At 38.6% G+C, this 16,033-nt stretch overlaps 1 protein-coding gene across 3 annotated transcripts in view; it reads left to right on the forward strand.

Moving 5' to 3' along the window:
• The window catches only part of fcho1.S (FCH and mu domain containing endocytic adaptor 1 S homeolog), a 47,797-nt gene that overhangs the window by 22,051 nt on the left and 9,713 nt on the right, over nt 1-16,033 (forward strand). For all 3 annotated transcript variants that reach the window (XM_041580009.1, XM_018239908.2, XM_041580010.1), the window contains 14 exons: nt 2,409-2,561; nt 2,816-2,920; nt 3,903-4,001; nt 5,375-5,471; nt 6,519-6,563; nt 6,729-6,801; nt 6,895-6,919; nt 7,974-8,031; nt 10,335-10,516; nt 10,634-10,658; nt 12,295-12,351; nt 12,455-12,506; nt 13,062-13,144; nt 15,500-15,814. In XM_041580009.1, the coding sequence (XP_041435943.1) occupies nt 2,409-2,561; nt 2,816-2,920; nt 3,903-4,001; nt 5,375-5,471; nt 6,519-6,563; nt 6,729-6,801; nt 6,895-6,919; nt 7,974-8,031; nt 10,335-10,516; nt 10,634-10,658; nt 12,295-12,351; nt 12,455-12,506; nt 13,062-13,144; nt 15,500-15,814 (1,369 nt within the window). The remainder of the gene's footprint in view (nt 1-2,408; nt 2,562-2,815; nt 2,921-3,902; nt 4,002-5,374; nt 5,472-6,518; nt 6,564-6,728; nt 6,802-6,894; nt 6,920-7,973; nt 8,032-10,334; nt 10,517-10,633; nt 10,659-12,294; nt 12,352-12,454; nt 12,507-13,061; nt 13,145-15,499; nt 15,815-16,033) is intronic.

The raw sequence follows: 16,033 nt of genomic DNA on the forward strand, positions 1-16,033 counted from the left end.
ACAATTGCAAACCTTGGAGGGTACATTGAATGGGATGTATTTTGTATTTATTTATTTTTTTTGGTTCAAGTGAGATTTATTGAGTAAAGAAAAAGACAGTTGTACAGACAATATCACCGTTCAGTAAACATAGAAAAGGGACAAGATCCAATACGCAGATTGGACGCAAACCGTCTGCAAGCACAGAGTTTTGATCGAGTATATAAATACATTTCTGACGTATGCAATGTACCTCAAGACAATGTACAAGGATAGTAAAGTTATCTTTAAACACTTATCATCTGAGCATTGTAAACACACATCTTTATTGACAGTAGTGACATAGAGAAATGGCAATGCCGTGGACCACACTGTACCTAATAATTCGATCATAAGGCCGTTAGGTACTGAAAATTTTTTGCATTAACTAGTAGCGTAGGAGAAATGATATGTACCCTAATCTTGTATTAGCTAATTCCCACCGATGCCCCAGGCTGTTCAAACCTGCTCCAGAATCCATAGCTGCCAAATAGCGGTGTTAGCCTTAGTAGACCCCCGTCTCCTGGCAATCAGATCCTCCATTTTTTGTAAGACCTGAACCGACTTCAGCCACATCTGATAGGTAGGGGGATCTGTGGCCTTCCAGTGCTGGGCTATCAGTTTACGAGCTAAGAAAAGTAACTTGTGTACCATAGTGTGGGCTGGTTTCGTTAGAGGAGTCGGGGGGTCCATGCCTAGTAAGTACCATTTGGGGTCTTACTGTATTTCAAACCCCAGCATCCCTGTGATACGGGTCTGTACCATTTCCCAAAAAGGCACAATTTCCGAGCAAGCCCAGAAAGTGTGCAAAAGTGTGCCCTCCGCCACACCACATCTCAGGCAGGCTGGTGAGATCCCTGGGTTGATTTTGTGTAGTACTGTTCTGGAATAATAGGCCCTATGCACAAAGTAAAGTTGCAATATCCTATATTTATAAATAGGGGAGATGCTAAGAGGGGTACGGAGCACCTGTTCCCATTGCTCATCAGTAAATGGTGAGAGATCAGCCTCCCACCGGTCTCTCACTTTCATGGAGGATTTTTGTATATTAATGGTCTGCAGGGCTCTATAAAAAGTAGAAATCTTGTGGCTAGGTTGGTCCTGTCTAAACGCCTCGGCCACAGGTGTATTCCGTAAATTAAAAATAGCCAATTTAAGTGCTTTTTTAATTGCCCATCTCATTTTGTGATATGTCAGCCACTGGGATGAGGGAATGGAAAACTGTTCCTTAAGAGTATCAAATGAAATTACTCCTTGTTCACCATATACCTGGTCTAGGCAGTAAACCCCAGCCTCGAACCAAACTCTCGGTATCACTAGTTTATCCAATGGTGTCAATTTGGCATTGTACCATAAGGTCGTAAACGGGCCTAGGCCCTTCTGGTTCGTTAGATGGTGAACCCTTGTGACAATGTCTCTTTGCAATCGTAAAAGAGGGTTGATTTTAGCAAGCCTAGCATTCTTCGGATTGATAGCCGTTAGGGCATAGAAAGGAGGCAGGTCACTTTGCAGTATCTCCTGCCACAACTGATACACTGCTTCCCCTGGTCCAGCGAATTTCAAAGACCACATTTGTGAGAGTTGTGCTGCCACATAGTACTGGTGCATATCCGGCAGCGCCACACCTCCCTCATCCTTTGGTCTACAGAGTGAGGATAAGGACAGTCTACTACGGGAGGTACCCCAAATATACCGTCTAAAAGTAGCAGCCAAGTCAAGAAAGAAGCGGTTCTGTATTGTGAGGGGGGTATGCCATAGTACATACAATAGTTTAGGAGCAATAATCATTTTAATGGTCTGTATGCGGCCCATAGGGCCCAACGGCAAGTTCTTCCAAACTTGAAATTTACGCTGAACCCAGGGCAATAAGGGAGCTATGTTGAGATCATAATAAGTGGAGACCGGCCGGGCCACCTTAACCCCTAGATACATGAATTGACTAACTTTCAGTAGCGGAATATCTGCCCCAATACCATCCCCCTCCTCTGGGTCTAAGGGAAATATAATTGACTTTGAGGGGTTAGTCTTTAGGCCTGAAACCTCTCCAAAAACCCTGGTTATGTCCAGAAGTGCATTGAGAGAGGCATGGGTGTCCCCCAAGTAAATTAGGGTATCATCTGCATACATCTGTATTTTCTCTACCCTGATTTTGTATTTATTTATTTTTTTGTATTTATAGTGTCTTCTTGTTATCTTTGTAGGGTAATATGCTTGGAAAAAAATCTGGGTTTGTGGGGAAAGTAGGGGTAAACCAAACAAGGTTCATGCTTTTTGGTTTTTGTATTGTGATTAAATATGGAATTTGCTTCTAATACAAATGAAAAAGGTTTTTATTTGTTATTGTAAATGTTTAACATATGTGAAACACTCGGTATGCTGTTTATGCACAGTCCAAAGATGAGATGTCCGGTACACTGGAGGCCATACAGTTACTTCAGTGCAGTTCCCAGATGCTGCAGAAATCAAAGGACAATTACTGTACCAAATTCTCTGAGCAGGAGCGCCTCAGAAGAGAGGGCTTGCTGCAAAAAGAGTTAGAAAAGGTGAGGCAAACTGGATTTGAATATTATTGCAACATGGCAAAAAACTGATCTAGCATATAATTATTTTACGGATATCTTTCACGTGCCTGTTTATTTTCCTTTCTAACTTAAGACTTTAAGCACTTATAGCATTATTTTATAGACCAGTCTATAAAACAGTCCATTCTTTATCTGTTTCATAACTATGCACTAATATGTGCATGGGAAAAGAAAACATTTTGCCACAAAATGATCATTTGTGCTACCTGTCCCAGGCAGAACGAAAGACTAGAAAAGCAGCAGAGTCCCTGCGCTGTTCAGTTGAGAAGTATAATGCAGTACGCAAAGAATTTGAGCAAAAGATGTTGCAGTCAGCACAGGTAGGTGAGCTGTATGTAGTACAATATTTGGGTGCTAATTTTCCATTGCTGTTTTGGTATCCTAGACATCACCTTGTTATTCCTTTGTGTATGTTTATATGTATTTACATATGTAGTGTTATTTATGTATACAGTACTGTATATTTATTTGTATATATACTACAGAAAGGTAGCAGCAGACCATTAAGAAAATAAATACACCTATATAGCATAATCAAGAGGGCACACTCCAATGTGTGTAATCTAGCTCAAGGATTTGCTACAAAATGTTTAGATACATAGATCCCAGAGATATAGGAGGATAATTAGTGCAACCAATCACAGTGGTTAGACTATTAGATCATAAGTGCCGGCATTTGCACTACAAGATAGTTAGTTTTGTAGATGCTGAGTTTATGGGGAAATTCTGAGTAAGTATTCTGGAGGTTAGAAGCCACAAGTGGTAAATATGGGTATGTGGGTAGTATGAAAAGACAGTGGTTCTGAATGGTAAATCTTTGTTTAAAAAATTAAAAGAAATGTAGTGGCTTATAGCCATGCAAATGGATTTTGAAGTTATATTATATGTTATATTATTCCGAGTCAAGAACAAAAATAATATAGCAGAATAGTTTAATATATACTGAGAAAGAAAGTAGTGGAATTCTGTTAGCCAAGTTACTAGAAGGTTGCATTAGTCTAGGCAGTATGGAGAGTGAAAAATGCAAGAATCTGATTTGTAAGGAAAAAGCAGTACTGTGTTTTTTTTTTGTTTTTTTTCTATGAACACAAAACCACCCAGGATTAAGGAATATTAGAGCTGATCAGCATCAAGTGTAATAAAATTGCTTCTGTTAGCTAATGCAACAAATCTATTTTAGTATTTTTTTACTCCAGTAGAAAAGTAAATGCAACTTGATGTTTTATTTGTTACTAAATGGGGGCATTTGGCTGTATGATCCCTGTAGATTACACTGTATAAGTCTATTCTTTCTTCAAATAGACATTCCAAGATACAGAGGCCACTCATCTTAGACACATGAAGCGACTTGTCGCTGCCTACTCTCACTCTGTGGAGGACACTCATGTTCAGATTGGACAGGTAAGTCTAACTGAAAATTGTAGTCTTTACTTTTATTTACCCAGGGCATTTATCTTAGTCCTTAGACCTGAGGCTTTTTGTAGTTTGGCTCACTATACTTAAAGTACCAGAAACATCAAAATATTTTTAAAAAAATATTGTTAGTATACAACGAAAAATAAACACCAAGACGAATTAAACTTTTAAATTGCAAAGCCTTTATTAAGAAATAACTTACTGAAACTCCACTTCCGCTCCTCTTCAAAAAAGGCAACAGGGCGTCCATCCATCCTGCAGTGCTCAATTTCTCCTCCCTGGCTATTCTAGTGACAGAGTCTGCAGGGCTTCCCCTATTCCCAGCAGCAGGTACTGGGAGAGCCGGATCAGTGGGGTGTGCATGCCACTTGCTCCCCATTGCTGTGCCCATCTGAGTGTGTGCGGGGCTGGCAGTGTCTGCTGCTGAATCCTCCCAGCTGGTTAGGATTCACGATATAAAGACAGAAAACGGCACCTCGTCTCCTCCTCTGTCCATGTCTCCTGCACTCGTCGTGCCCAACATAGAGAGTCTGAGCAGCAGCAGCATGTCCAGCGGTAGCCATGCCCGTGTAGCCTCCTCCTGCCGCCACCGTCCTGTAGTAACTCTGCTCCCCAATGAGGTAGGGCACCTGGTAGTGCGCCTGCATGGCTCCTCCACCTTCTTCTGCAGCAGCGGGGAAGTTGCTGCAGACTCTGTCACTAGAATAGCCAGGGAGGAGAAATCAAGCACTGCAGGATGGATGGTCATTCCTTTTTTGAAGAGGAGCAGAAGTGGAGTTTTGGTAAGTTATTTCTTTAATAAAGGCTTTGCAATTTAAATGTTTCATTTGTCTTGGTGTTTATTTTTCGTTGTATACTAACAATTTTTAAAAAAAAATGTTTTGATGTTACTGGTGCTTTAAATACTAAAATATTTCTTAAACCCAAATAGGATTGTTTTGTCACCAACATGGGTTTATTGTAGTTTAGTTAATACAAGTTACTGTTTTATTATTACAGAGAAAGTAGAAACAGGAATTCATTAAAAAATAAATAATATTTGCTTAAAGTGGACTCAATGGAGAAAACCTTAAAATACAACTCCTGCTTATTTAAATGCTCTTCTGTGATTTTTAGCCTTCTTATTTTAACGTCTCATTTTCTACCCTTCATATTATTCCCCTGTCCCTGTGATACCATGCTTTAAATTGTTAATCTAAACAATCTCCCCCATACTCTAAATTACTATATGTTAGTTTAGATTTTATGTGGAGGTTCAACTTTATTAGTTTCATCCTTATTTCTATTTCCTTAAACCTTGACATTACCTATTCTCAGTGTCTTTTTAAGTATAACTCTTATTAACATTCTTCCAATAGGTTCATGAGGAGTTTAAACACAACATGGAAAATGTTGCTGTAGACAAATTGATCAGAAAATTTGCAGAAAGCAATGGGACAGGAACAGATAGGCCAGGTAAATGACTTAGGTAAAAGGCGATCTAGGAGTTTCTTGAATTGATCAGTTCATTAGTGGTTTTCTTCACTCCTTGTTGTACAAATTAACTCAAAGCTACTCATGAGAGCCTTAGAACCTTGGAAAACGTGGGTTTATACGCCTTTATTATGGCATTAATCAAAAATTGTTATAAAAGCCAAAGTATTTGTAAGAATATTCGGGATAGCAGTTTAGCATCAACCCAAATTGCCCAATAACTAGCCATCACGATGGACTGGACCTTTTTATTCTGTCATTTGGGCCTGCCTTGTGAGGGGCAGAATCCCCAATTTAGGGAGAAAAAGACCTATTGAAGATGAAGATTGTAATAAGGATAATCCTAAGTAGGTACATATGTGGGACTTTTCCCTCTGTCTATTCATGGATCTGCAATCTTAACAGAATAGCTTTAGTCCTTAGGGCCCATTTTTCCCCTTCTCTCAAACAACAAACCTAAACGTGCCAAAAAGAGAGTTTCCTATTGAGGCATTCTGTTATTGCAAACTGCAGGTGAAGTAAATTAGTCGCACCACTTTCTTCAGAATATGTAGCTGCTGCCTTGGATCCCATTACATAATTCTTAGTTCACATTCACTGTGCAGTGATAATGGGTGGTTATTACAGAGTCAGTGATGGCTTGTTGGGTACTTGGAGTGTATATATGATGAGAAACTTGAATCCAATGGACAAAGTTGCGGCCTGCAGATCTACACAGTATGTATCTGCAGAGCAAACTATCTGAAATACCATAAGAGACGTAGAGCGTGTTGCAGAAAGAAGGAACATATCTAAGTGAAAATATGGGGAAAGCTGAACTGGACTGGTGGACAAATTAGTAGGTATAGGGTCACTAAACGCTTTCCACTGACCTGTATATGGATTCATAGTTTCCTGTCAGGGCACCCAGTAACTATGCTTAATGTAAAACGTCAGCTATATTATATTAAAACTCACATATTGATATGGAAAAAAGTAGAATGGGAAATTGGCCTTAAACTTATATGAAATTGTGTGATCCTTTACCAGAGCCAGTGGAATTTGAAGGTTTCCGTTTTCCGGCTTCTTTAGAAGGTCAGTGTATAACAAAATCAATTTCCTGTTTTATATCTTGTCCACAAGCTATACAGCAACTTTCTATTTCCACCAAATAAACCTTCCTTTTCCCTTCATTCTTTTTCTTTCTGTTTAATTTGTTTCTGTATCATGGCTCTTTTGTCTTACTACTCATTTTAACAGGTGTGAAACGTATGTGGTCTAAGCCTTTTCGTATTCGTGGTCTGAGCAGAAGAGAGAAAGAAGCACATCCTGTGTAAGTCAGTGTCTTCATAATTTTGTTTTATTTTTATTGTCAGTTCTATTGATTAAAACAAAATTTGACAGTATCTTGTTGTTTTTTTGACAGGGAATCATCAGAGTTAAACAGTGTGGTAAGCAACATATACGTCCATTGAACTTTAACTTTCCTCCGTATGCAAATTAGCCAACGCTAGCGCAGCTTCGCTTGGCAGTAACGCTAGCGCAACTTCTCCAGCATTCGGGGCCCTGGACACAACTTCGGATTTTAGTTAATTAGCATTGTCCTGGCAAATTACGCCTGTTGAAGTGTTGCGCTTTAAGCGAAGCCGTTGCTGGCAAATTTTCAGAGGTTATTGAATTTGCCCCTATGTCATTTGAGGATGCCTCTTTTGAGGGCAGAGGTTAAAGGGTTGTTTTGCTGCCTTTCATTGTCTATTAAACACTTCCCTGCCAGGTTTATTTCAACTGGAACTCCAAGAAAGCCCTACAGGAAGATCATTTAAATAAAAATGCAATGCTTTCAAGAAATGATGCAACGTTTTCTAAAGGGCAGACTAAATTAAACTTGTGTTTATGCACATTAGGTATGGTAATTTTCATATATTGCTATAATTTTAACATTAAAATAATACACTGGAAAAAAAAGGGCAATGTTTATTCACTCCCAGTGAATTGAATCAGACCGTTTTTCCCTGAGCTGGTGCTCATTTTAGGATAAAAATGCACCTGCTAGGGAGTAAACATACAGAACACCATCTTACCTAACTTTCCCAGGTTTTGATCTTCAGACTAAGACACACATGTTCAGCACATGCTGCTGCTTTTGTATTTCGATAAGAAAAGTAGTGCTGCTGGGGTAAAAAATCAGATTCAGTAGAGGTTGCCTAACGTTTTGGCACCCACTCCCGAGTGATTTGTGGGTTGTTTAAAATCTTTAACTTACCATCTGTGGTGGGTGCCCAGTATGGCCACTTGCATATCATAAATGCCTAGTTTATGTAAAATTTGTGAACACTAGAGGGCATCTAATTTCCACAAATAACCTGTTTAAGGAAAACCATTATGTCACATTGAAGATTTTTTTCCCCAGGGGTGTTGTCTTCTTTATACAATGTTTTTTTTCTGACAGAGTTACATGCAGATGCATAAAACCCTATTTGTTTGACCATGTTGTTTAATCTCTAGAATCATCCAGATGTAGATGAAGAAGGTTTTACTATTCGACCAGATGATAATTTGAACAGTATCCTTTTAAAATGGCAGTGTGCTTATTAAATATACTGTACTACTGTAATGTATACCTTATAATATAGAAAAATGAGAAAAGCAGTATAATGATTCATGAAATGTGGGGTGGAGGTGGAAGGCAAAACATAAAGTGAGTGATGGGAGAGCATAGGGTAAAGGGCAGAAAAGAACAGCAGAAAAGTTAGGAAAACAAATGTAATTGTCATAATTTGGAAAGGGAATAAGATAAAAGGTAGACAACATTGAAAAGAAGACAGACTAGAAAAGGGGGAGTGGGAGATCAGGAGTGAAAAGTAGGGAGTATAAAAAATGAAAGGGAAAGGAAAATGGAATATTAAAAAAAGAAAAGAAAAGCGATAAAGAGAACACAGCCGCAGAAGGGTAAAGAAAGGAGACGCTGAACCTAGGAAAGTCAAAAGAGACTATGGGAAAATGTGAAAAATGTATACACAAAACACAAGAAAAATAATTGGACATGGATGAAAAAAGATTATTGAAAAACAGGAGAGAAAAAAAGGTTGAGGAGGAATGAAGAAGAAAGTTTAGAAAAAAATACAAGGGAATAACTGAAAGAGTAGTATAAATAACTATATCTATAAAAATAAGTCAAATCAACTGGGCTGCTGTGTTTTTCTCGAAGAAGTTTCACCTGTCATCCAACTGGCTTTCTCAATTCAGAATAACTTGTACATAGGATTTTGCTTCGCTATATATCCTCTGGAATGTTGCTCCGGTCAGCATAATCTGTTTATCATAATCCACAGATCCAGATTGGGTTTTTGTGAATACTGGTAGAAAAAGAAGCAATGACACCAAGACTACTGGTGAACATGGAAAACCGAACAGGAGAAAGAACTTGGTCCTCCCATATGTAGCTGGGTTGTTGTTGGAAAAACTTAGGGATGTGGTGTTTATTAAAAATCTTCTATCTGCTTAAAACCCAGCAACACACTGAGACAGCAACTAGTTCACCCAAAGGACCCAACGCCAAAGCACAAGAAGAGTAAAATTGTGTATGCAGTGCAGTGAGGAATGCTCTGATTTGTATGTGGGGGAAACCAAACAACAGTTACACCACCACCATATGGTGCAGCACAGAAGAGCCGGCTCCTCCGTGTACCTACATCTAAAAGAAAAAGGACACACGTTTGAAGACTGCCAAGTCCAGATTCTAGACCGAGAGTGCGACTGGTTCAAAAGAGATGTTAAAGAAGCCATAAATGTAAAAACTGAAAAACCAAGTTTGAATATGGGCGGGGGGGGGAAGCGACATCTATTATCTGCCACATACAATGCTATTTTGGCACCTCTCCCTGGAAGGTTTAATAACACATCAAAGCTCCAATGTTGCTAATACAATCAACACCTAATTTAATGACAGCATTGTGGATTATGATAAACAGATTATGCTGATTGGAGCAACATTCCAGAGGATATAAAGTGAAGCAAGATCCTATGTACAAATTATTCTGAATTGAGAAAGCCAGTTGGATGACTGGTGAAACGTCTTCAAGAAAAGCACAGTAAGTCCAGTTGATTTGACTTATTTTTATAGATAAACCATGATCTGGATGAATGAGAACTTTCATAAACATAGTATAAATAACAAAAAATAGAAATGAAAAAGTCTTGAAATCCCAAAGGTGCCTGCATAATTTCCTTCTGTACCCTAGACTTCCCAAATGTATTTATTTCAATGGGCCAACATGCTACACCTGAATATATACTTACAGTGCTTATTTTGTGTGGCAAAAAATTCTGAGGTGGTGTTTATGAAAGAAATAGTCTGGACTGTGCAGCTCTCAGAGATCTGTCGGTGTGTTTACCATATGCTGTTTTTCTTCAGAAAGTTGTAGTTCTAGAACGCATGGTATCTTGTCTTGGTTATTCCCATTGTGCTCCAGTGCAATTGCCACAAGTATAGCACCTCCAAATACTTTGTCTTGAAATGCAGGCAAAATCAGTTTTTGGTGAGATTTGTCATATAATTGTGGCAATCACAACTGTACTTTCAGGGGTAAAGATACACACACTTTTATTTGGGTGGACAAATTGGGCCCATATCCATTCAGTTGACCACCATATTAAATAATGATAAAATGTGCCTGCCTACCATATGTATTATATATTGCAAATTATATATACTGTATTTCCTGAAGACAATAAAAAAAATACCGCTTATTTCTGAGACTATAGAAGGTATAAACATTTCTGCATATGAGGCAATTGTGGTGTTTACCATGATAAGTAATCTGTACACTGGTCTGCAAAATATTTACTCCTTGATGGATACCACAGGGAATTCTGTTCAATGCTGTTCCTCAAGTGATTCTGATTTCGATGATGATGGAGAAGAGCCTCGCCGGATCAGATTTCAGATCAAACCCCCCCAGAGCAGTGACAATGTCAAAGACCAGGAGACAGAAATGAAGCGCCTTAGGGAATCTGTAGAATGTATTTTACAGCCCCCCTCAGCAGTGGTATGTACATGTGACATAGTCTAAAAATGTAACCTTATCAGCAAATGCCCCTTTTCTCTATTTTGTGGCAGAATCTTGGTTATCTGTATTTGATGGGCCATTTTTCTGACTTTGCAGGTATCTATTAGGCGTCAAAACATACGTGAGTGCAACATTTTGTAGCCATTTTTTTCCTATCCATAACTTGTTCTACATTCAGCCTTGTACAGGTATGGGACATGTTATCCAGAATGCTTGGGACCTGGGGTTTTCTGGATAATGGATCTTTCCGTAATTTTTATCTTCATACCTTAAGTTTACTATTAAATCATGTAAACATTAAATACACCCAATAGACTGGTTTAGCTTCTAATAAGAAATAGTTCTATCTTAATCTGGATCAAGTACAAGGTACTGTTTTGTTTTTACAGAGAAAAAGGAAATCATTTTGAAACCTCCGAATTATGGAAAGGCCATCTCCAATAGACTCTAATTTATCCAAATAATTCAGAGTCTATTGGAGATGGCCTTTCCATAATTCAGAGCTTTCTAGATAATGGGTTTCCGGATAAAGTATCCCATACCTGTAGGCAGAAATACTGATCTTTCTTGCATACCTCTTTGTTTCAGATCTTTCTTCTTGTTTTTTTTGTTTATTTGTTTTTTTTTTTTACATTTTACTACACCGTAGATCTGTACATTGACCAACTAACTGACAGAGGGATTATTGATATAGCCAGTTAATTTGGGGGGGGAAATATTAAATTACCACAAATACACTGTCAATGTGTTTTAATATGTCTGTTACAACTTCATAGTTCCTAACCCCCAACTATGAGCTGGCACAGCAAAGTCTCCTGGTTTTCGCATGTGTGTTTCACAACACCAGGCACAATCACTATTTATATTTTTAGAAATTTCACTTGTTCTAAAGAGAATGTCTTATCCCATTTTCTTAGTTATTAGCCATCATATTAAACATATTTGGGTCAATGCCAAGCCGCTCTTTAAAGCCAGTTAAGTCTCCTTCCCATACTGTGTATACCACGTTTTTTAACCACTAGCATTTGGTCATTAGTTACCATGTAGTTCTTTACTCATATGAATGCTTTGTTGTTGTTTTTTTTATAATTTCCTTTATATTATACCATGATACTATTGATTTTTACCAGTAAGTAGCCACATTTAACTTAACATGTAGTATCTCAACTACCATATTTATGAAATATAGAGATATTCTGGCAGTCACGCTCTTCATATTATTTTGGCGTTTTCCAGTATGTCACAATTCCGTCATATTCTCCTGCCCTCCTTGTTTTCATACATCACAAATTATGTCCTTTCATATACTGTGGGTGGCAAAACTCTGATGACAATGAGGAGCAATTGTAAGATTATTACTACTGCACCTGCTGACAGTGGCGTAACTAGATGTTGCTGGGCCCCACAGCAAATTAATTTTACGGCCCCCAACATATCCAGTGTTTGTCCTGTTTTACCAATATATGTTCAAATTGCTCATCAATGAGAGCCTCATGGGGCCCCCTGTACCTCCTGGGCCCCCCTGCAGCCGCAGGGTCTGCTTCCTCTGTAGTTACGCCCCTGCCTGCTGAGCTAGAAATTGTGTGAGTGGAAAGTTACTGGTAATTGCTCGGCATGCTATTATCCTTGTTGTTTTCCTTTACACAGGCTGCCTGCATTGCACAATGTCTTCTGTCCTTCATTCATGCGTTAACTGCATTCATAGTTGTCTTCAAAGTATCCTCCTCATTGTTACTTTCTTTTGTTCTCTACTTCAGGAACTGCAGGGGCTGTGGATATTTCTTTAGGAGACCCACAAATATTAAGTCAAACAGGTATGTTTTTAGCTTGTGCAACTGACTTTGTCCATTTGACCACTCACCAGTAAATATGTGTGACATACTAATAGCATGTTTTTGTTTTGTTTGTTTTTAATAGAAAAAGCAGCTGAGAGTCTTTCTGATACCCCTCCTTCGTCTCTCACAAGCAGGTATCATCTGTGCATGTTTTTGTTTATTAAAGTCAGTAAAAAGACTCACCCCACTACGCCATATTCCTCCAGTCAGCTCCACAAACTCTGTGTGCTCAGCGTCCTGGCTGTAATATAGGTCAAAATACCGGTAAGCAATTCAGACGGCACTCCGGAAAAGTTTGAAAAGGTCTATTGCAGCATTAGGGTAACAGCATCGCCTTACACGTTTCATAGATGCCTATAATTACCCCAATGCTGCAACCGGAGTGTTGCCTGAATTGCTTATTTGGACCCATGTTTTTGTTCCTTGCAGACTTACCTTTCCCTTTCATATACATCTTTTTCTTCTAAAAAAACATGCTTGGCTGCCTTTTTTCATATTTCATCATCATCATCATCATTTATTTATATAGTGCTGTCAAGATATGCTGATGTATGTTTTTGCCACTTTGTTTACCCCTCTCTGGCTATATGTGATTTACATTTTTGGTCTCCCTTAGATGTGACTGAAGTGAATCAGAAATCTGCAGGGATAAATATTCTTTCTGATTGTCTGTTTTCTACTTCTTGTAGCTGTGATACTAATTCAATGAATCACTCCCAGTCATTATTTGGTCCTCTTCTTGAATCTCTCTTCGAGTCCGATGACTTTACAGGTAACATTTTCATCTTCTGTGTATTGCTGTTGGAACTGGGCTGGGGGAAGGGGGTTTACAGTATAAGTGAAAATTGACTTCCTAAACAGCTGCAGTGCCATTACCAATTAGATTTTACTTTTATTATTCTTATTGCAGTGGCAGGTAAAAACCACCTATTTAGACTCAAATATTGGAAAGGTCAGCAAAAAAAAAACTAAATTTGCTGCTGGTTTATAACTAATGTTTTCTACATAGGTGCGCAACAGCTTTACTTGCTGTAATACCAGATTGTACATTACCACATTTGTAAGCTTTTCCATTATACATATTTGTAAATGTCAAGGGTCATGATGCTGACAAATAGAGCTTGGCTTTCTTTTTTTTTTCTTGTATCTCCCCCAATGCCATACTGTCAGTGTGTGATATGTAAAAACCATGGATTGTCTTGAGGTCCTGGCCTAGAAGCTAAATCAGTGGATCAGGTGCCAGATTAAAGCAGGGCAATGATAGGGAAACCTACTTCCTTCAAAAGGAATGCATACATTAAATACAGATTTTTTTTTTAATTATCTCCTGAAAATCAGGAATTATTTGTATTATTATACAAAACCCAGAGAAGATCATGATATCTTCCAATTGTAAACAGGATATCTGCCATTGACTTCTACATGACCATGGCAGGTTTGTGATTGAGTACTTTTTTAATTGGACTTTTAGCAGCCTCGGGTTTAATAAATCACATAAATCCTCCGGAAAAATTGTGTTTTCTGCTTCAAAACTCCAACCAGAAAAAATCAGCCTGTAATAAATACCCCCTAAGTATGTCAAGCATATATTCACACAGAGCAGGATTCAAAATGTGTTGGTTGTTACCACAACATGTTTTGGGTCACACAGGACTCTTCCAAGTGTGTAACTTATAGAACTCAAGACTCCCAGAGAAAATATGTCACAAAGTCATCCCACCAAAACCAAAGGCTCCTGGGATGACGTTCATTTTGTTATAGTCCATTCTAGTCCTGTTGGCAAAAAGAGCTAACATTAAGGCTAGAACTCCACGACGCATCTGGAGCCGACACTTAGATATGCGTCAAAACGCATGCAACGTGTCGGATGTTCTAAAGAAACCGGAAGTGAAGGAGAAATCACAGGTTAGAACTACATTTATTTGACTGTCCAGCTGCGTTTTAATCCGACAGTCGGATAAATGTAGTTCTTACCTGTGATTTCTTCTTCACTTCATGTTTCTTCAGAACATCTAACACGTCGCATGTGTTTTGTCGCATAGCGAAGTGTCGGCTCCAGACACGTCGTCGAGTTCTAGCCTTAATCAGATGGTACCTAATAACTAATTCTAAGAACTAATATACTGGCTTAGAAAACCTGCAGTATGGTTTGACATTTTCCAAAGGTTGTAAAGACATTTAAATTAAAAAATAACCCATTATGCTGAATCCAAATTTGTTTTTGGCTTTATACTTTATAAGAGACATAAAGGTGGAATCTGTTTAAAGGGTGGCACACATATCTATAGTTCTAGTTCAAGGAGATAATAGAAGTGATGTATGGATATTATGAAAGATTAACTAACTATAGATTATTTGGTAAGTGTGAAAGCTTCAATGAAGTGTATTTGGAGATGAGGCTTGAAAGTCTTGGTAGCGCTGGGTTCTGCAGAAAGGTACAACGGAAGTGGCTTGACAGTATTTTGCTATGGTATTTTGGATGGATTTTAGGGAAGATGAGTGAGTGGTAGGGCAAAAAAGGGGAGGGTGCAATAGTCTAGGTGGGAGATGATTAATAAGTAGACTTGAATTTTTATGTTTCCTGACTGAGAAAGGGGCAGTATTTGTGAGATATATTTAAGATGTAGTAGGAAAGAATTTGCAAGGCATTAAATGTGCGAAATTAAGTAGAGTGCTAAATCTAATATGACTCCAAGACAGCAATCCTGTGTTCTGGAATAAATGCTTGTGGTGGTAACAGTAAAAGATAGTGTCCGTGGAGGGCATAGTAATGTTGTGGGGAATACAATTAGTTATATTTTGTTTTAGAAAAAAAGAAGGCATTCAAGATGATAGCATAGAAGCAGTTGGATACCTGTGACAAAGGGGGACAGATCAGGACAAGAAAGAGTATCATCACGGAAAGATTGTACTGGAAGTCTAATATGCCTATGAGTTGACAGAGAGCTCCAGTGTACAGTGGGAAGAGTACCGATTCAAGTACTCTCACCTATCCTGATAGACTCTCCAAATACAATTTTAAAAGAAAAGTTTTCTAAATCCATTAATCTTAAATTGGTTTAAGTGTCATTGTGTATTGAAATGTACAAACTGTGGCAAATGCATAACTCCTGCTTTTCTATTTCAGGGTGTAGGAACTGCACTCTCACTTCTAGTCCATCTCCCTTCTCCTCCTCCTCCCCAGAGAATGTGGAAGATTCTGGATTGGATTCTCCTTTCCATCCATTCTCTGGGCCTTCCCCTGATTCTCGCCCCTGGACTCCACGTGATGATTTCTCCACTGGTGACTCACTTCTTGCTGCACAGTCTTGTGCAGAATCTCCTCCAGATTGTGAAATTGTTCCAGTAACAGAATCAAAAGCATTAGGCAACAAGAATGCCTCTGAACAAATACTTACTGCTCCCAGTATTTCAGCATCTGACTATACCACATGTGAAGCTGGTAGGTACAGTTTTTCAGTGCTCACATTTTGTCTATTACTTTTTCATTTTGTAATTCAGATATCCATTATATATCAACCAGAAACCATTTATCTCAAAGGCAGGAATCAGTGCTGGTATCTGGTTTTCTTTGTCCAGGTCTGCCCACATTTTTGCTGATCACCCTTAAACAATACTGATTTCCAGTGTTCCGCGTGTCTTATATACGGGAGGGCCTGTT

This window comes from Xenopus laevis, chromosome 1S (genome assembly GCF_017654675.1).
Source record: "Xenopus laevis strain J_2021 chromosome 1S, Xenopus_laevis_v10.1, whole genome shotgun sequence".
NCBI classification, from domain to species: domain Eukaryota; kingdom Metazoa; phylum Chordata; class Amphibia; order Anura; family Pipidae; genus Xenopus; species Xenopus laevis.